Source organism: Gobius niger, assembly GCF_951799975.1.
Source record: "Gobius niger genome assembly, chromosome: 22".
NCBI classification, from domain to species: Eukaryota; Metazoa; Chordata; class Actinopteri; order Gobiiformes; family Gobiidae; genus Gobius; species Gobius niger.
In genome coordinates this window covers 17,627,678-17,649,296 of record NC_136873.1, presented here as the reverse complement: position 1 = coordinate 17,649,296, position 21,619 = coordinate 17,627,678, and the positions used below count along the sequence as shown (strand labels likewise).

General features: G+C 40.3%; 1 protein-coding gene across 2 annotated transcripts in view; it reads left to right on the top strand.

The window, feature by feature from the left end:
* rabgap1l (RAB GTPase activating protein 1-like) overlaps positions 1-21,619 on the top strand; it is a 214,102-nt gene that overhangs the window by 15,344 nt on the left and 177,139 nt on the right. For both annotated transcript variants that reach the window (XM_079580926.1, XM_079580925.1), the window contains exons 5-10: positions 1,329-1,503; positions 3,148-3,305; positions 3,382-3,492; positions 9,955-10,021; positions 11,581-11,683; positions 17,565-17,731. In XM_079580926.1, coding sequence (XP_079437052.1) covers positions 1,329-1,503; positions 3,148-3,305; positions 3,382-3,492; positions 9,955-10,021; positions 11,581-11,683; positions 17,565-17,731 — 781 coding nt within the window. The remainder of the gene's footprint in view (positions 1-1,328; positions 1,504-3,147; positions 3,306-3,381; positions 3,493-9,954; positions 10,022-11,580; positions 11,684-17,564; positions 17,732-21,619) is intronic.

Sequence of the window (21,619 nt, the reverse complement as noted above, 5' to 3'; positions counted from 1 at the left end):
ACTCGAGCCGCAATTTTTGGGACTTGAGACTTACTTGACCAAAGCTCCAAAAAGACTTGACTTGGGACTTGCTGCTTGTGACTCGAGACTTAACTTGGACTTGACTCTCAATGACTCGCTGTCATGACTTCATAGTTATTATTTATTTGAGTGAAACTGTCGAAAGATCAGGATTCATTTCGTAAAAGCGGAGCATCTATGTTTACATATGGTGATTAGCCGGAGGAAATACCACGTGTTTCTTTGGATGCATTAAAAGTTTCTAAAGACAGTGAAGAGGAGGAGATTTACGGACAGGAAAACGTTTAAAACAATGGACTGGACCTACAGCGCAGACGGAGCCTCCAGAACCACCATGTAAGAGCTGATTAATCAACAGGAATCTTGGGGCTTTTCGATGTTTTAAGGCGTTCACACAAAGTTTACAGCATTTAGAGGCTATTTTACGCATCCGCACACAGCCCAGAGACAGCGGGACTGAAGGCTACGCAGAATCTATTTTGAGCAGGGGCGAATCCGAGTATACAGGGGCCGGGGCGTTACAGGGGAACCAATGACAGAAAAACTGCCAGAAACTAACAAAAACAAAAATATTGTTTGATATTTATATTTCACACTACAAGGAAAAGCATCATTTTTTTTAAGTCGCTCCTCCCCGGGCCCCCTTCCTTAAAATGCTGTCCCAGTAATTTTGTACATAGACTGGAGCATTTAAAATATATATAGTTTGAATTTTTTGGTGATTAAGTATTAATTAAACTTTAAATCCAAATCCATGAGATTTTAAAAAGTTTGATTTTAGCCTAAATGTTCAAAATCGCTATATCTTGAGAAAGCACTTGTTATTTTCAAGATGAAACACATTTTGAAAAGTAGACACACTGGCGTTTGTGACTTGAGGTGACTTGCCGGCTAAAGCAAGACTTGACTTGACTTGACTTGACTTGACCCCATGACCGATTGGCTTGGACTTGCTTGAGACTTGGACCTTCACGACTTGGACTTGACTCGAGACTTGCATTTAGTGACTTACTCCCACCTCTGATCATTTATTCAAGTGTAACCACATCTGGCGTTCCTCACTGTTTAAAGCAGCACCGCGCAACAGCCAGTAAATAGTTCTTTGGAAATGGTGACATCGCTTTCACAAAAGGATTATTGAAAACACCAAGAATCGGCCCAAGTCATATTGAGTTGCAGGTTTTGCTGGACACAAACATTGTTTTCTTTCTAAAGCTTTTCCTCTGTTTACTGGGAGGGACACACATGTTTTTTAAGTATATGAAACGTCCCAGGGATGTAAAGTTTGTCCCGTTTCTCTCCCGCAGGATTGTGGAGCAGGCGTCGGGCACGGAGATCGCCTCCTTCCCCATCTACAAAGTGCTGTTCTGCGCCCGTGGGAAAGACGGGTCTGTGGAGAGCGACTGCTTCTCCTTCACCGAGAGCTACAGGAGCTCGGAGGACTTTCAGATCCACGTCTTCTCCTGCCACATCAAAGAGGCCGTGAGTCACACAGGCCACAGTTAGACAGGCGCGTTTCTCCAGATGCAAAAGCAGGGGTTGATCTGGGCAATGGCGGAACAGAGCCAGCAGATGGCACTCTTGTTCCACACTCACAGGACTATTGTACTTGTGGTGCTGGGATTAGAAAGGTACTGTTAGGACCAGAGGAAATACTAGTTTCCCTGGAGTATAGATTATATCTATTATACTTTACGTATATTCATTTAACACTTAATATAAATTGATGTAATGGGTCCCATGTTTCCAAATAATCGGACTCATTATTATCTAACCTAAAAGCTGTTTTTTCTACTGATATCATCTCCATAGCTTGTGCATACCAATCATAACGAGTCGGACTGTCGTAATCTATCCATTTTTTCAATATTCTTCTTTTTGTTACAATGCATAATGATAAAAATATGTTCCTTTTCTTTGCTGAAGCATCACTAATTTGATGTAAATTTCCAAGGATGCAGGTTTGTGGAGTCATCTGTGTATCGATATTGAGATATGAGATGGCTTCATTTGTTGTTTTGGTCCATAACTCTTTTATCCTTTGAGGAGCATTGCATTTGAATTGCTTCCATCTGTACAACCCTGCTTGACCACAAAAGGTCTTATTTGATATTTTCATTAGCATATAATCTGATATTTTATTGTAGCATGTGTGTGCTATTTTACCAGAGTGCCATTATTTGTTTGTAGTTTGATGAATTAAATTTTTTTTGTTTTGTTTTTTAACCCCTTAACTCCCACCTGAACCAAGCACATTTTCTCCAGTTTGGCTTTACCCCAATCCAAAAGCTTCTGGAAAAAAGCTGAGATGAAAACAATGATGGAAATGGGACAAAAAAGTGAGAAAACATTGACAAAAAAGTGAAAAAAAATGTACAAAGAAATGATAAAAATTCGACAAAAAATGTGATAAAAAATGGACAAAAAAAATGCAAAAAATGACAAAAATGTGACATAAAAATGACAAAAATGTGATTAAAAATGTGACAAAAAAATGACAAAAATGTGATTAAAAATGTGACCAAAAAAATGACAAAAATGTGATAAAAATGTGACAAAAAAATGACAAAAATGTGACAAAAAAATGACAAAAAAATGATAAAAAAAATGACAAAAAAATGATAAAAATGTGACAAAAAAATGACAAAAATGTGATAAAAAAATGACAAAAAAATGATAAAAATGTGACAAAAAAATGACAAAAATGTGACAAAAAAATGACAAAAATCTGATAAAAATGTGACAAAAAAATGACAAAAATGACAAAGATGTGACAAAAAAATTACAAAAATGTGATAAAAATGTGATAAAAAAAATTACAAAAATTTGACAAAAATTGACAAAAAAAATTACAAAAAGTTACAAAAATGAGTCGAATACCCAACAAAAAAATGATGGAAAAAATTTTTGATGACGTGAGGAAAAAGATCCTCTCGGTTCAGGCGGGAGTTAAGGGGTTAAGAATTATGTAGGCTACAATTTCTATTTCTCACTGTGTGACCGGAGCAGGGGTCACGAATCCCTTTTACTGTTAAAATGGGGGTCGCGGCTCCAAAAGGTTGAGAACCACTGCAGTAGAGTTTTGTATTTGCTTTTCACTCCTCATTTCTCATCCTTTGTCCCCAGGTCAGCCGCATCCTGTACAGTTTCTCCACCGCCTTCCGCCGCTCGTCCAAACCCGCAGACACGGTGGACTCGGCACTGAGCGGCCCCTGCGACAGCGACCTCTACACCTTCACCGTGAGCTTAGAGATCAAGGAGGACGACGGCAAAGGCAACTACAGGTACTGTCATGGTCCAAAACGTCAGCCTTCCACTCTGCTGTGTGTGAGCTGTGTCCGTCTCTCCTCTTCTTCACAGTTCTGTCCCGAAAGACAGAGACAAGTACTTCTTCAAACTGCGACAGAACGTGCAGAAGAAAGTGCTGGTGTCCGTCCAACAGATGAGCAACAAGGAGCTGGGCATCGAGAGGTCAGAACTGATGAGACGCTTTATTCCAAAGAAAACAGTGTTGCCTTAAAGTCTGGAAACACTTTTTTCTTTTACTTCACGACTATTTCCATTGCATATTCTCACTGAAGGCGTTGGTTTATGAGTTGAATCTTTGGGGTCCGTTCAAAAGACCATTTTTAATAGAACATTAAAATAACGCCAGCCAGATAAGCCTCAATATCTAAGATGTGAGCAATGAAAGGTACTTTTTTTTTTTTTTCAAATCATCTGAAATGACAATGGGACTGATATTTACGCTTCAATCAAATCTTTGCACCTTGACTAATGAAAAGAGGCTGCAACTGTCTGACAAATCGTTTTTTGCGTATTTAGCCTTGACTTAAGTGCAGAAAAGCTTTCACTTGTGTGGCCTTCTCCATTGTTGGGCTGATTTTAGTTTTTTTTTGGGAGAGTTCTGGGTAAAATCGACTGAAAAACGAATGGAATTACGTTTTAAACAAAAAAAGGTGAAAATAACCGCCTTTTGCTTTGACCTCACGACTTTAAACCTTTTCAGGGGCGTCCTTATGAAGCTCATTGAGGGAATTTTGAATATAATACACATTTGGACTCATTTCACCTTTTTTTGTTTCCTCAATCATAGTTTAATGTCTAATGCAGGGGTGCCCAAAGTGGGGCCTGCGGGCCAAAATTGCCAGAGAGTAACCTACATTTGCGCCACATCTGGTTGAAACCAGGGGCGGACTGGGACTGAAAAACAGCCCTGGGCTCTGACTAGCCTGGCCCAAATTAGCGTAATTGTTGCCTTCCACAAATACATACTTTAACCTTTTACCACCCGCCTTAACCAAGTGCATTTTCCCCAGTTCGGCTTTTTATTATTATTTTTTTTATTGGTATCATCAGCAAAAAGAGCTGGAAAGGTGGTCGTAGAAACAGAAACAAAATCAATAATATAAATAATAATGGTCCCAAAATTGAACCTTGTGGCACACCATACTCCACGGAATTCCTTTTAGATTCATGTTATTTTTATACTGCTTTACCCAAATCTACAAGCTTCTCGACTGGAGAGCAACAATGTAACGCCTCATTTGAAAGCTAAGACCTACAAAAGTGACGGAAACTTTTCGTCACGTCGCCACATTTTTGTCATATTTTTGTTGTTTTTTTAAGCATTTTTTCCATCATTTTTTGTTGTGTTTTTCTCACGTTTTAGTAGTTTTTTTTTGTCCGTGTTTTTCTTATGTTTTTGTTGACTTTTCATCCTCTTTTGCTCGCTATTTTGATGCTTTTCTTTTTAGCTTTTAGATTTGGGTAAAGCTCGGTTGAGGCGAGACTGGTGGCCTTAGAGCCAGTGGCCCTTCTGTGCTCTTCCAGAATGGACATGTGGCCAGTCAGCCCCTGGTTAACTCTCATTCATTCTCAATGGCAAACATGGATGCAGTTCACGTTTTGGCCACCAGCGTCAAATTGGGGGCGCTGTTTCACTCCTTTTGCAAAGTTAAGGAAACACTGTTCTGGTGTCTTGGTATTTGTCAGTCATAAAGCGTCATCAATTTTCCCATTTTTCCAAATTTTATTGCAAAGATCGTTGACATGTATGACTTATAAAAGAATTTATGCTGAACTGACACTTTCAAATTGGTCTAATATGGCATTTTCTTTGACTTGAAGAAGAAATGAATGAGGTAAAGTCACTGTAGGTTCTGCAGGTACAGGTGGTGTCACTATATTGCTACAATCATTAATTTTTTTCTACTAAAGCTAGGCTTTTGTAGCATGTTATTTGCATAGATAGAATTAAATGCAAATGTATACCAAAAAAGAAAATAAAGTAACTATTATTATTTGCAGTTATATGTGTTGCTGACATCGCCGTGTTTGGCCCCGCGACTCGCAGACACTTTTTCATTTTGGCCCTCAGAGACAAAAAGTTTGGGCACCCCTAGTCTATTGAGAATTTTACAATAGAAATAGTGTTGAAAATAAAGAAAAGGCAGTACATAAAACGTATTTCTAGTCTTTTGATTGGCGTCTGCCAGTTGAAGATAACGGCCAATGTGTCTTGACAAAGATAGTTTTTGTGTTGCTTTTTAAAGATTCCACTTGATGTTCAAGCTGCTTTTTCTCCATAACTTTGCTGTACCAAACATGTCTTTGAAAAGCCCAGACGGTGGTATACAGACAGAGGAACAGTGGTTATCGGTTAACGCTCGCTGAATAGATTTGAACCTTGTTTGTTGTTGTTAAAACCTTGAAACTTTCCCTGGAGGAAGTGAAGTTCTGCGACAGTATGGCCCCTGCAGAGGCCTTTGTGCTGCCCGTCTGTGCCTGTGTGTGTTTACCTGAGCAGCAGGCTCTGAACTGGGTCACACTCGCGCTCTGTTCTGCCTCACCTCCACCGCCGCACTCTGCCCTTTTCCTTATTTATACTGTCAGCACTAACGCTCCTCTGTTTGGGACCAGTATTGCCGGAGGCTTCAAGAGTGTTTTACTTCAAGCTAATGTTGCATGGTGATACTTTTTTTAACAGAAAGCTTTCTGCCTGGACCACACAATCTCTCTTTAACCGTACCTGATCACATTGGCAGAAATGTAAAAATGCAATCTGACATAATGCACTGGCAGCCTTGTCATTCCCACAGTAGCCTCTTGAGGGCAGCTCCGCTCTGATGCTTCACAGAGGAAAAGGGCTCAGAATTGGTCTGCTGTTGAAGCTAAATCTCCATTTGATTGAGCTGGAACTAAGGCAAAAGGCTGCTATCATTAGTCTTCATGGGGTCTTATTAAGTATGAATGGTAACCGTATGTATGCACCTCTAGTGACAAATGTAAGGAGGCACCGGGAGCGCTGCTTCTTAAACCGATATGAGTATAAGTACTGTACTTTATGTTACAGATGACCGATTAGCAAATATGAGTACAAGATACGTAGGTCATAGACTTGTTCATAGCACATATTAGTGAGTAGTTGCTTTACTTGTTACATTTACTAACATTACAATAAAGTATACTTTTAGGAGAAGTTATTGCAGAATTTTGCTTATGCTCTTTAATAATAATAAGCATGTGAACTCTGTGGATAGGATGAATAGGGATAATGGATAGGAGGAAATGTCCACACTGTGTCCGTCTTAGACATCAAAGCAGCTGCTCAACGTATATTATAGATTTGACTATTATTTCGACAAAATTTATGCAGCATCCTTACTACCCTATCTGGTTATTGTTTGTTTTACGGTAGTGCAAGCTAGGGCTGTGCAATTAATCGAAATTCGATTACGATTTCGATTACAACAGTAAACGATTACAAAAATAGCATAATCTAAAAAAAAATCGATTATAATTTTTTTTTTTTTTTTTCAAATGCTTTTTTTTTAAAAAAAAAATTTCCACATTTTTTTCCCTAATTTTTAATTTTGGGATTTTTGTCACTTTTTTGATGGATTTTTGTATTTTTTCTGCTGGATTTTTGTCATTTTCTGCTGGATTTTTGTCTTTTTTTTTGCTGGATTTTTGTCTTTTTTTCTGCTGGATTTTTGTCTTTTTTCTTAGGGATTTTTGTAATTTTTTTGCTGGATTTTTGTCTTTTTTCTGCTGGATTTTTGTAATTTTTTTTGCTGGATTTTTGTCTTTTTTCTGCTGGATTTTTGTCTTTTTTTATGGATTTTTGTCACTTTTTTTTATGGATTTTTGTATTTTTTCTGCTGGATTTTTGTCATTTTCTGCTGGATTTTTGTCTTTTTTTTTGCTGGATTTTTGTCTTTTTTTCTGCTGGATTTTTGTCTTTTTTCTTAGGGATTTTTGTCACTATTTTTGCTGGATTTTTGTCTTTTTTCTGCTGGATATTTGTATTTTTTTTGCTGGATTTTTGTCTTTTTTCTGCTGGATTTTTGTCACTTTTTTGATGGATTTTTGTCTTTTTTTCTGCTGGATTTTTGTCTTTTTTTGCTGGATTTTTGTCATTTTTTTAATGGATTTTTGTCACCTTTTTGCTGGATTTTTGTCACTTTTTTGATGGATTTTTATAAAGGCAACAAATAATCGTTTGAATAATCGTGATTTCAATTATGACAAAAATAATCGTGATTATTATTTTTTCAATAATCGAGCAGCCCTAGTGCAAGCCACAAAATAAATTGGGTGAAATTACACAGTGTGGCTTTATCACAATGACTAATTAAAAGTAGCACGCACATAGGAATAAATGCTTCAGAGAGTAATTATCCAGAAGTAGATCCAGAACGTATCCTCATATCACTGAAACGTTCCATTAAACTATTCCCTTGATGCTATGTTCTTCCAATACATCACTGCCGGGACTAAACTAAGTCCCGGTTTTGCCTTGTCTGCTGCTCATGATGAGTACCGACGGTAGGTACTGTCACTGCCAGATTCAAAATTGAAAAAAAGAAAACCAAAACATCCACAGTCCGATACCGCTCCGTTCCGTAAACAAGACGGGAAAAGGAAGTGGAGTTTAATCGACCAATCAGAGAAGCGTGTTTCTTGTTCGCTGTTTTTCCTGTAGAAGGTTTTGGTACAGCGCCCCCACAGGCATGCAGAGGATTTCTGCGTTTAAAATGTTGGTTGGATTGACAATAAAGAAGCGTGAACGGCAACCGCGCCAGTTGGAAAGCTGAAACAATGTCGTTGCAGCTCTCTCTCCCTCTGTGTCTGAACAGCAGCTGATAGTAGGTACAGCATCACAGGGACTTTATCTTTTCTCGTTGACGCTTGTGCAGAGTGTTGTTAAAGAACCTCTGTGGAATCCGTCAAAAGCCTTGATTCCAATTTGCCATACTTTTAGAGCTCTTAAAGGAGTAGGCCACCGTTTTTACATACTGAGATATGTTCTTACCTTAGCTTTGACGAGTTCTTTAGGACCTGTCTGATCTTCACCCGTGCCTTCAGTCACGTAAACACAGCGCAGACGGCGTTAGCATTTAGCCTCTCCCTCTCTCCTCTATAGCTCCAAAACAGGTCAAGATAGAAGCTACCAAGCTCTTCCACCAGGAGGAATTACTGCGCGGATGCCAAATTACTCCTGGTATTATTGCGCCTTACAATATAGTCCCCCCTTTTATCCGCTTAGAAAATCCACATTGTTTAATTTTGTGTAATTATACTTTGTAGTGGAACACTTCACGTAACCATATTTAAATAGGGAAAACGTGGAAGAGCTTGGTAGCTTCTATCTTGACCTGTTTTGGAGCTATAGAGGAGAGAGGGAGAGGCTAAATGCTAACGCCGTCTGTGCTGTGTTTACGTGACTGAAGGCACGGGGGAAGATCAGACAGGTCCTAAAGAAGTCGTCAAAGCTAAGGTAAGAACATATCTATCTTTAAGTCGTTGTATAGCTCTTTAATAGCACATTTCCTGACCATTTGTTTGTTGAGAGTTGATGTAACAAGAGAATTTCTCCATTGTTTCAAGGCTCATCTCAACTTAAAACTGTAAAACCTTCTGAGTTTTCATCACCTAAAACTGGAGTATAACTATCACATATAGAAATGACTAAAATGTGCTAAATACAGGTAAGTATGAACTTGCCTGTTTTAGTTTTGGGCCCCAAATCTGATATGTAAATGACAGAATGCTGTGTGAATGAAAAATGTGTAGTTGACTCCCCTGCTGCTCCAATTTTGCACGTGCTATTGGTTTTGTGCATTAGCAAACGCTTGGTAAATGACCCCGAAGAGGGTCAGCTGAGACCTGTTTGTCACGGGAGACTCTACAGCGGCCGGACTCCCCAGGGATCATCCGGCCACTCAAGCCCCTCCCCCCCAATAAGGGGGCAGTTCCATTGCGATAGTGACTCAGTGATTGGATCGCGATGGCACTTTAAGCTTAGGTTGTGGGTTGTTAGCCTCGAGTGCGTTATGTCAGAGCACACCTTGTTTAAGTCCTGAGGTGGCTGGATCGCTGCCATCTGCAGCACAGCCAACTCACTGATATATAATCCCCACAGCTCCATGACTTTGCAGGAATCGGTTACGCAACATAGGCCACATCACACATTCGAGTCCTTTTCTATACAATTGTTTGTAACTGCACAAATATATTGCTGCAAACATTATATTATGAGGGAATTATCATCAACATGATTCTTCTATGTTACATCCTAGAGGGTTTGTGAGTTTCTGCTAAATTGTTCTGCGGGATTGTTGAAATGATATCATCAGATTCATTTGGGTGGTGTTTTGTCTCAGTAAACCTGCATATCTAGTCCGTCTACCTTTTTTGTTGTTTTCTGTGGAGCACAAGACTCTGCTCTACTGGCAGTTTATATTTCTAAATATCATCCGACTTTCTCCTTGAGGTATTTTCTCGACACACATTCTTCTAAGACCAAGTTGCCGTGTGCGAGTCTCCAAGGCTAAGGTGTCTGAAGTATTTTAAGAAGCCAACCTTGCACTAAAGTGTAATGTTTGAGCAGCAATAGTTGACAAACATGTTTTGTATTCTGACCTTTAGGTGTTTTGGGATGCTGCTGAGCCCAGGACAAAAGGTCAGCAACAGTGACATGCGCCTGCTGGAAATGGTGAGAAAATCCTACTTCTGCATACTGTAAATGAATATTATTCTTTGAAACAAGTATATCCAGATCATAATAATTAAGACAATTCAACATCCGCAAGAAATACTATTACACTACTAAAAAGGTATGGTGCTTAAATTTGTACCATCTATAATCTATTGATAACTAGAAGTGGCAAAATACACTACACTAAATATCCTTTGGTACATGACTTTTGGTACATTAATAAACAACTCACAACATTATTCTGATCATTCCAAATATGTTATTTCAGTTATTCTTAACCTAAATGAATAACACTGAGACCTTCAGTGAACATTATGTCTTTATTACTGCCGTCTCTGTCCCAGCTTTGATTAGTTGTGTTAGCATTAGCATGCTGCTGCTAGCTGCGGTGTTTTGTGCGGCGATCAAAAGTACATTTGCGGGGTGTAGAACCGACTCAGCGATTCTCCAGGTTCAGAGCTTGATATTCAATTAGATTAAGTCGGTGAAAGTTGTTTTTAAAAATTCAGTATCGGCTCCGATATTCAGTATCTGATCGGTGCATCCCTATTTTAAACCTGAATTTGCATTTGACTATTCTATCTAATTATTCATTCACTGAAAAGCAGCCAATGAAGACTATCACGATTTAATTTTGTTGACCCGCCTTTTGTAATGACGATAACGCAACGATGACAAGCTAAAAAGAGCTCTTTGAGCTAAACGTGATGTGACGTTGATGAGTTTACATTAATGAGACAAGACTAAAATGGGAGAAAGTGGTTTGTCAGACCGTTGGTAACCAGAGCTTGTAAGCGGGGCTTTAAGCTCACATCGACTCCCCCTCTCCCCCTCCAGTCTGTGCCTATAGCTCAAGGCTTGAAGTTCTCCAATAAAAGTAATGTCAGGATAGTGCATTCAACGACACTTCTGCGGTGAATAAATTTGACTATGGCTATCAGCCAATCAGAAGTGAGTTGTTGTGTGACGGGGGCATCGGGCTCTAAAAACATTAGCTACCTTTAAAGGTTTTTAGTTTTTTTTTACCTTCGAAACTAAAGTGAGCGACTGCTCTGATGTCAGCGTGAAAGCTAGCGTGAGGCTAAAGCACCTCCACAGCGGTTGTGTTTGATCGCTAATGTCATTAGTTTATTAGCTACAGTACCGTCACCTAACGAAGCAAAGACCTAACCAGACGTCCTACAGTAAAACTCATTTTAACATGGGCAGTGTTAGGCACTAGTGTGTCTCTTTAGGCGTGCTGGGCTTGTTTCAAGTGCCAAACCTGTAGCAGTAATATAGAATGTTGATGAACAACATGCTACTGAACAGAAGACTAAGACTAAAAGAGCTGCCAAAAACAACACTGAGGCATGTGCATTATTATAATTAACTTAATAAAATGACAACACAATTAAGGTCACTTATGCATTTGAAAATGCCCATATAACCTCTTTTTTTCTTTTTGTTGCAATTTTTGTGATTATTTTGTACGATAATAATTGTAATTGTCAATGGCAAGAAACCATCAATAAAGTCAATATTGGCCACCCCTGATTATAATATTGTTCCAACAGGAGTCGATGGGGAAGAGCTCAGATGGGAAAGCCTACGTGATCTCTGGCAAGTGGAACCCCAATATGGCTGCCTTCCAATCGCTGAATGAAGACACGCCCAAAGGTATCGCTCGTGTTTCGGACAGTTATTCCGACTGAGGCTGCCCTTCAGTCCGACTGAACACACTGGGGCTTAAAGAATAATCTAATCTAAGTTTATAAAAGTAAAGTTACCCGTTGAAAAATGTGACAATGTACAGAGAGAGCAAAGCCCTTTATTTCCAGTGTGTTGATGGCACATTAGAATTTATCAGATCAATACTATGTTCTTCCCTGTGCCCCTGGCTGCAATACGACCTCAATGGATCCACCCCAGGCTTAACAGAACAGATCTTCGTTCTCCAAAAAGGACCTTTGCTCTCTCTCTAGACATGAACTATTATACTGTCTATAGCATGCACTGGCCAGAGCTGAGATTGAACCTCCAGCTTTGAGACGAGTGGGCAGAAGCCGAAGCCACTGCTGCCCCTTGCATTAACTAATGCTGGTGCAGGTGATCTAATCTCACACTTTTGAGGTTTGAGAGCAAAAGCTTCCAAAGTCACGTTTAGTAGAAAGACCACCACATTCACCAAAATGCAAACAGACCTTTCAAAGATGAGCTCAAACAGGAGACACCTTGACAAACGGAGCTCCCTGGAGGACACACGAACTGCCAATAGTTTGGTTTGGAACTTGTCACCGTGCCAAACTGAAAAACATCCGCGTGTTTAATTCACTTATTGAAGCGAGGCAATTTGAAAGTGTAAAAATCCTCTTGCAGGAGGATTTTTTCTCCTTCCACTGTTGTGACAAACGCGTCTGGGGACCGCTCCCCGCTCAAGGTCGCGTCGAGGATTTATGCAACGCTTGCACCGCAGTCTGGATGTGATAATTGCATTCATCCATTTTCAGGCCCCACGTCTATCCTCCAGCGCGGCCCCTTGACCCAAACCTGTCAGGGCTTGGCATATTTTCACACACGGAGTAATGCAACAGGGGCCGCGGGGTTTCCAAGCTGTGCGCACAACGTGTCCCCCTGACATTATCGAGTTTCTGCTCAAAACACTATAATAACCTCAGCCCCCGGAGACAAATAATGGGCTTTTGAACAGTCGGGTGGTAAGTTGTTATTAAGTACACTTCTTGGTGCGGTCTTGTGTGGCCTGACCAGGCAACAGCAGCATTTACGGTCTTTGAAGACATAAAGCTTGTTCTCTAATGCTGACAAGAAAATCCAGTTCAAAGCTTATCATAGTTATAGCCAGGGCAAAATGTTTAAGTTTTGCTGTAGACCCTGTTCTACCCCTGAAGCCGACATCAAACAAGAAACATTGTATTAGTCTGAGCAGCTGTAGGCAGGAAGTGCATCTGAATAAACTGTAAGAACCTTAACCTCATGTGATAAACGTCTGCCTTTTTGCAGGCCAGACACATTTGGCAATTCAGTTGGGATAAAACCGGGCGACTTTGGACAACGGACTGGAATTTGTTGTACCTTGTTTGCGGTTGATGAAGTGGGATGTGGGTGGGCTGTTTTTGTTCACTTTTCTTAAAAAACATTGTGATATTTTGGTAGCGAAGCTTAGCCGGAGGAAAGGTTGCTGCTAGAGTTTTAAAATGTACCAATGTAATAAGGATACTAAATAACAACAATAATGCATGGGACTTACATAGCGCTTTTAAAGGACGCAAAGACACTGTATTACACTTGAAAAGCTTCTCAATTTGGGGGAAAGTAAGAAAAGCTACCCTAGAACCTTCTAATGTGTTCAAATTAGTAGTAGGGGCGGATCTAGAAAAAAAATCACGGGGTGGCAAGCAGGGTTAGGGATAACGTCTGGGGTGGAAACACATGTTACAAAGTTGCAAGGCAATTGTTAAAATCACATCACATTAATACAGACCAAAAAAAACTATTGAATGAATCAGGCTTTCAAGATCTGGATTGCAACTAGTCCTTGAAACAATGCATTTCTAAAGTGCCAGGTTGATGACTACTCGAGAATGTAGACAGTTTCAGACAAGGACAAAACCTGGCCGACATCAGTGAGGTGGCAGCGGGGGCGGCAAGACCTTGGCAGCTGCCACCCCGTGCCACCCCTCGAGATCCGCCCCTGCTTAGTAGCTCACTAGGAACAACTGAAGCTCGCCTTTCTGCTGAGAGTTTGCACGTCACAGTGATTGGTTGACTGTCACTCCCCTTCTGGACAGAGAAGGGGGAGTGGGTGGGGACAGCATGTCATTTTCTGTTTTAAGTCTGAGTGAGTTAAGTTGCCTGATTTTCTTCCACTGTTTAGACTAAATGAAAGCATCCAAAAGGCGACACAAATGTGTAGTGTTTTTCAGCCCCTCTATGCTTCACATATTGTCCGTTGTTTCAGCTGTTCTTGATGTTAGCGCTAGCTTAGCCAGAATACATTACTTTGTTGTATTTTTAAGATAATGCAGATTTTACAGAGTGGCTAGAACAAGACATTTTTAAAAGAAAACCATAAGAAGTCCTGTTTTCTGTTTGCCAGAAGAAGCCACTCTTCCATAAAGGCCAGATTTGTGCAGTGTACGACTAATAGTTGTTCTGTAGACAGTTTCCCCCACCTGAGCTGTAGCTCTCTGCAGTTCATCCAGGGTCATCATAGGCTTCTTGGTAACAGCTGTGGTCAGCGCTGTCCTTGTTCGGTCAGTAAGTTTAGGAGGACGGCCGGGTCTTGGTAGGTTTGCAGTGATGCCAGACTCTTTCCAGTCCTGGATGGTGGATTTAACTGTACATTGAGAGATGATCAAAGCTGTGGAAATCTTTTTATAACCAAACCCAGCTTTATACTTCTCAATAACTTTATCCCGGACCTGTCTGGTGTGTTCTTTGACTTCATGATGCTTCTGCTCCACAATAGTCTCTTAACAGACCTCTGAGACCATCACAGAGCAGCTGTATTTGAACTGACATTAGAAACACACAGGTCGACTTTAACATGTGATCATTCAGAAATCATCAGGAAACTTCTGAAGGCAATTGGTTGCACTAAAAGGAAAGTGGGGCCTATACGTTTGCGCATCACACTTTTCAGTTTTTTATTTATAAAAAAAGATCTAAATCATGTATACATTTAATTTCACTTCATGATTGTGTGTCACTTAATGTGTTTCTTTCACATAAAGTTTCAATTAAAATATATTTATGTTTATGATCCATAGTATGGCAAAATGTGGAAAAGTTAAAGGGGTGCCCAAACTTTTGCATACCGCAGTAACTTGGACTTGAGGCCAATGACTCTCAATGACTTGCAGTTATGATTGATTCGAGTGTAACTGTAAAGAACAGGTTTCATTGCGGTCCCCTCTCTGCTGTTTGCCAAACAGCGGCCAGCAGTCTGTTCACGTCACATTAGTCTCGGTTCAGCACTTTGGCCACAGCCAGAGGTCGGCCCCAGAACGTTTGCCTGGTCAGCCTGGTTTGGCCCTGGCCTTGGCAGTGGATATGCTCGGCTAACAGGGCTGACCAGGCACTGGGCTGGGTCTAGGCTCCCAGATGTTGAGGAGGTAGTACTGCTCTTCACCAACAATGTTACAGAGTTGCTCAAAGTAGGGCTGCTCGATTATTGAAAAAATAATAATCACGATTATTTTTGTCATAATTGAAATCACGATTATTCAAACGATTATTTGTTGCCTTTAAAAAAATCCATCAAAAAAGTGACAAAAATCCAGCAAAAAAGTGACAAAAATCCAGCAAAAAAAAGAAGACAAAAATCCATTAAAAAAATGACAAAAATCCAGCAAAAAAGTGACAAAAATCCATCAAAAAAATGACAAAAATCCATCAAAAAAGTGACAAATATCCATCAAAAAAATGACAAAAATCCATCAAAAAAAAGACAAAAATCCAGCAAAAATAGTGACAAAAATCCATTAAAAAAATTACAAAAATCCATCAAAAAAAGACAAAAATCCAGCAGAAAAAGACAAAAATCCAGCAAATATAGTGACAAAAATCCATTAAAAAATTTACAAAAATCCATCAAAAAAAGACAAAAATCCAGCAGAAAAAGACAAAAATCCAAAAATTAAAAATAAAAATAAAAAATTTGAAAAAAAAATAAAATGTTGCGATTATGCTAATTTTGTAATCGTTTACTGTTGTAATCGAAATTGTAATCGAATTTCGATTAATTGCACAGCCCTAGCTCAAAGTACAAGCGTGTTCCATCATTGCCATGGATAACTTGCTCCATGTCCATCAGATCAGAGAGTTCATACAACCATTTATCTATCGTGAAGCAATTTAATTCATGTATTTTCCAATTCATCGTAACAGTTCTTTTTGCTGCTATAAAGGCGAGATTGGCCATTTTATTTTATAATCCCTTTTTTCTGTAATTGAGCAGCTCTGTGACCCACTAAACACTGATGGACAAAGAGTTAACATTTAATAATCTAGAAAGTACAGTGACTATTTGAGTCCAAATACCTTCAGGACAAAAATCGCCCTAATGAAGACATAGCTGTCGAAACGTGTTGCAGTTTTTTAACCTCCTTGTCCATGCATTAATAAAGGATTTTTAATTTTTGCTACTCCGGAGTGCCTCCATACCTTTTTTGACTGCTTTTGACACGCACAGCCAGTCTCTCCTCTGTCCTCATACCTTCAGGACATTGCCATAACATCTGAATCAAAGTTCCCCTTTGTCCACAGTCACCCAGCAAACATCAGAGGAGTTTAAGCTAGTACAATGTCGATGTAGCAGCCCAACGGCAATGGACCCTTTTCTTACTTACTGTGTAACAGCATACAGTATATTCTGAGCACAGAGCTCCCAGCTCGGCAGCGTGCTGAGTCAGCATGTCTTCACTGGAGGTTGGCGGGCTGGGTCAGTCCACTCTGAGAGTTCAAGCACTGTCAAGAAATCTGCTCATTTGAAACCAGTGAAATGGAAAGAAATATTTGAGTTGTTCAAAAATACATTATAAACCAGGGGTGTAAAAGTAAACGCTTTAACTGATAATCAGTGAATAAAGTCTCATGGATAAGCACCGATGGCCAGCTGTTAATGAGCATGAGCCCCAGCCGGTTGAGAACTGGGCTCTTTGCTCGTGCCCTTCAAGGCTGCTTCAAGGCTTTCATGTGCTGACCACACAACCTACCCCAAAGTGCACCACCCTTTAGGCACACCATAGGCACACATCGCCAAAGATGGTACGTTTTACTGCAGGTTTAATGATTCCACACAATTAAAACCAGAGACAGAGCTGACATTAAGTTTCCAAGCCTTAATAAAGGTGTGGGGAATGGGTTACACCTCTCTTAAAGACACCCTGTGGAATGTTTGACTGCACGGAGCCCCGATCTGTGGCCCGTGCTCGATACACTTCAACATGCTTCCCTCCATGAAGAAAGGACACCCCTGGTCTACACTACAACGGGGCATGTTTCAAACAAAGTGCTGGTTATATTTTCCTGAGGCATTTGTTTAAATGGTCCCTTGACTTACATTACAAACAACAAACTGTGAGCAACACAGATCAGTGGCTCCCAAGTTACTGCTTTTAATCAGTAACCAACAGCCATTGTTATTTGCCATTTTATAGTTTAAGTAGTACCACTAAAGACCAACTGAGGTCCTGTCCTGCTGGCCTGGAGGTTCCTGAGGAAGAGTGGAAACGACATATTCTGATCTTTGCAGCGCGTGTTTACTTTGAGAATCCAGATATTGTTGCTGCTCTATTTCCTGTTTGGCCGGATTAAGCTCCACAGTTCAGAGCGAACCAGACTCTATCAGGGCAGGAACTAACTGTCGATCTTTGTCGGAGATCAGCCCATTGTGTCCGGCCCTACATTTAGTTAAAGCTGTGTTCCGTTGTTGTCCCTGTTTGTCTGCGTATGGACAAGTAGGCTACAGGTTATGTGATGTTCTGGTGCCACGTGAATGAACCATGTAGCCTGACTATGTGACTGTGTTGTGTTGCAGATAAGCAGGTGCACCTGACCGTGGCCGTAGACCTGGTGGTGACGGAGGTGGTGGAGCCGGTCCGCTTTCTGTTGGAGACCCTGGTCCGAGTGTATCCCACCAACGAACGCTTCTGGTACTTCAGCCGCAAGACCTTCAGCGACACCTTCTACCTCAAGCTGCGACAGGTAGCTTCAACACACTCCCAGGCATGTGGACACAAGCCTTTGGGCTGGGACTACCACTAAAACATGTGGAGTCCCTTGTGGGGTAAGGATGCCCCTAAAAGAGAGTTTCACCACATGACTTACTCCACACATTCTACATTCATCAAAGAACTGACTTGGGGGGAAAAAAGGATGAAGGAGCTCCACAGATGCAGCAATGCAATAACGTAAAACTGCCAATTTATCAATATATCAACACAAAATGGCTACTTTTTGAATATCAATACTAGAAATGTCACGATAAAAAAACATTTGAGTCATGATTACCGTGTGGATTATTCAGGATGATGGAAATGAAGGAAGAAAATACCGAGTATTGCTCCAATCCTTGACAGTGCTATAAAAGAAACATCATGCACATATGAAAACCTATTGAACATTCACCCTGTTATCTTTATGCCTTTACCTTTGTGTGTTAAATAAAATAAAATGAAATAAGATAATGATTTCAGAATGATAAATAGTGAATAGATGAGCCAAACCTAAAGGAAGAAAATTGGTGTGAAGGATTTCAACAAATCTTCAATGAGATGTTTCCTCTGATCTGTGTCTCTTAAATGAACTACAATTAAAAAAGTTTGTTTATGAACTTTATCAGCTGATTTATGAACTCTATCAGCTGATTTATGAACTCTATCAGCTGATTTATGAACTCTATCAGCTGATTTCCATGAGCTGGTGCAGGTTCTCTTTCGTTTGTACCGTCATATAACGCATGCTGCACGTGGTTCTTTTGGGACTCTTCCTTTGGCAACATAAGACTTTTATCATTAAACTAGATAAGATCTGCTCTGCACATTCGATTATTGAACCTACCTCTGACTTCATGTGTTTTGGGCTGAATTTAACACTTGGCACACTGATATGCATGTGCGTGAGACAGTCTTAAGTAAATAAGTTACTTAGTATTGCTTTAATTTCACATTAGCATTGATAATGCTAACGTCATATTAATGATGTCATCATAACTGGTTATTTATTTGATTTGAATTTATTTTCTGTCATTTTATCTTTTCATATAAGAACAAGGTGTTTTATGCCTTAAAATGCCCCAAATTTCCCATCTTTTCGGCGACGAAATCAGAATAATGGATAGAATTCCATTCAAATGTATGGTTTTATTTTATTGATAAATGAGTTGCAAAGACTTTTTCAGAGTGGATTATGGATTTCTTGTTTAGTTTTAAAATAAGCTGTTTTTTAGTGTAAAAATTTGTAAAAATTTAATTTTCGCCTTATTTTTTGACATTCAAAACTCAATAAATGGGGCTTAGGGATTAAATAATAAAAAATCCCTCTGAAAAAATCTTCCAAATATTGTTCAGTCCAAGGCTGGAAAATGTGAAGTCTTTAGGTCCGACTGACGTGGACATAGTGTCGCCACAATGACAGAAAAATGTGTTTTGAGAAAAAGGCCCTTGAAATTGTGTTCTCCCATATAAGTCTATGGGGGAACATTGAATCAGTGCAACATTTAAACATGTTTTTGTGAAGATTCGGTGTATTATTGGTCTCCGGGTGAAAGCTTATATGTTCAGAGACCAATGTGGCCCAAAACCTGTAGTGTCTCCCCTTAATTTAAAGAAAATACGGTGGTGCAGCAGGTGGCGCTCGTGCTTCACAGCCAGAAGGTCCCGGGTTCGATTCCCACCTGGACGAGGCCTTTCTGTGTGGAGTTTGCATATTCTCCCCGTATCCCGACCACTAAAAACATGCACAATAGGCCAGGTTGAATTTGTGTGAGTGTGTGAATGAATGGTGGTGGTCAGAGTTACTTAGTGGTCAGTTGGCGCAGGTGTGTGCAGTCGTGTCTCTGCCCCAGGGGAAACTGAAGCTCCATACCAAGCTTAGCTCCACCGTTTGTGGAGTGAATGTAAAAATTGTTCCATGTGAAGCGCTTTGTGACCATGTCTGTGAGAGGTGCTTCATAAACACCGTAAAGTCCTTTCCTCTCTAGTGGGGTAGGGGTTGATTATCCGTGGAAAACTCAAGCTCAGGAAGGTCAGCGGGTCCACACCCAGAAAATATGTAAAGGAATTGATTGACCATATCTCAGTGTTTTACTGTGTCTGCTGAATGTGTTGCTCTTCTCCAACTTTCACTGTCTTTCACAGACCCCAAAACCCCATCAATATCTAAAGTTGCAACATACCTTTTGATTTGGCTATAGAAATAATTCCTATGGGTTTACCCAAACTGGAGCCGCTTTCATCAAAACAAAAGAGTCTCTACTGTGACCAGTGATCCGGCCTCTTCGCAGCGGTTTCTCCAGCTGCTGCAGATGCTCGAGCCCAGAGTGGGAGCCTCTTAGTCAGTGTCCAGGACCGCGGGGAGCTGCAGAGCCAGCGGAGTGTGCCGGGGAGGCTGTGATTGTCGGCAGCTAATCAGAGGCCCACGCGGGTTATTGGCGTGTGGATAATTAGCCGCGCTCTGTATGGTGCGCCTGGATGCCTGCTCACTTATCTCCTGGAAGTGGGGAAGTGTCGAACCAGCGCGGAGCTTAATTAGAGCTCATTAAAAGATTGTATTTTATGTATTGGCTTTGAAAGATAAAGATCACAGTGGAAAAAAATACAGCAAATTGCAGACCCGGCCATTATTTTGGTAATTTAATGTCCTCTGATAATCTGACTCAGAATGCATGATTCCTGAAATACGCTGTGTGTATAATCATTAGACAAATGACTCCATGAAACCAATAACGTAATAAAGGACGATTACGTAATCATGATTTACCGGCCGATAATGTCATAATTGGTGTGGCATTGGCTGGTTATTATTGTTTTTTTTCCCCCATTTGAAGCACGGCGGTAAGAAAAGTGGGTCAGCGTATGACTGAAAGGTTCCACTCCCTGCTCCCGCTGGTGCATGCAGATACGCTGTCCTTGAGCAAGGCACTTCACTCCCTTTGCCTGTGTATGAATGTGGTGCATGACATGAATGAGTGAGGGGTTAGTGGTGGCCGATGGGTAGGGATGCACCGATACCACTTTTTCTAAAACCGATACGAGTACGAGTACTTGGATTTAAGTACTCGCCGATACCGAATACCGATACGAGTACAAGGCATTTTCTTCAACATTCTTACTTTTTTCCACAGCAGATTGGTTTGTAATTAGTTAATTTACTCATGTACTTTTCCTTAAGTAAAATAGGCGACGCATTTAAGAGCAGTTATATTAGAATTGTGCTGATGCCATTTATTATTTATTTTTATTTTTCATTCAATATAATTTTTATTTTTTATTGCACTGTCCATCATAGACAGAAAAGCCCATGTCCAAAAGCTCCCCAATTCCCGTGCTTTATTCATATATTTTTATTTATATATATAAAGTATCATCTATCTATCTATCGTAACAATAGTATTGAGATGTTACTTAAATGGTCTCTTTTCGTCTTTACTTCAACTCCGTGTAGATTTTCTCGTGTGTTTTGTAGCAACTTAGCGAGTAGCTACAGCGTTTTCATTGTTCTGCTGCAGCTCATTTTCGCTCAATATGGACATGCTGTATCTCTTTTATTTGGATTTTCTGAGGACTTTTTAGTCGCTGGGTTAGTTTTTCAGAAGAATAAACCCCTGGGCTTAAAACGGCGTCAGAATGGCCAAAAGTGCGCTAGCCGCGAGTTAGCAACGTTAGCCTGTTTGTTGTAAACACTGCAGACGCTGCAGCAACATTTAGCTCTGGTTAAATCCAGCACAGACTCTGATTTAGAGAGCGCAGTCTGTAATAAAGTCAGCTCTATGTGGATTATTGTATTTACACTAAACTATTCTCCAGTTTGTTGCTATTTTCTCTCCTCAGCTGAGAGGTGCGCCTCGTAGGTGCGCTGGCTGCACGTCAAATG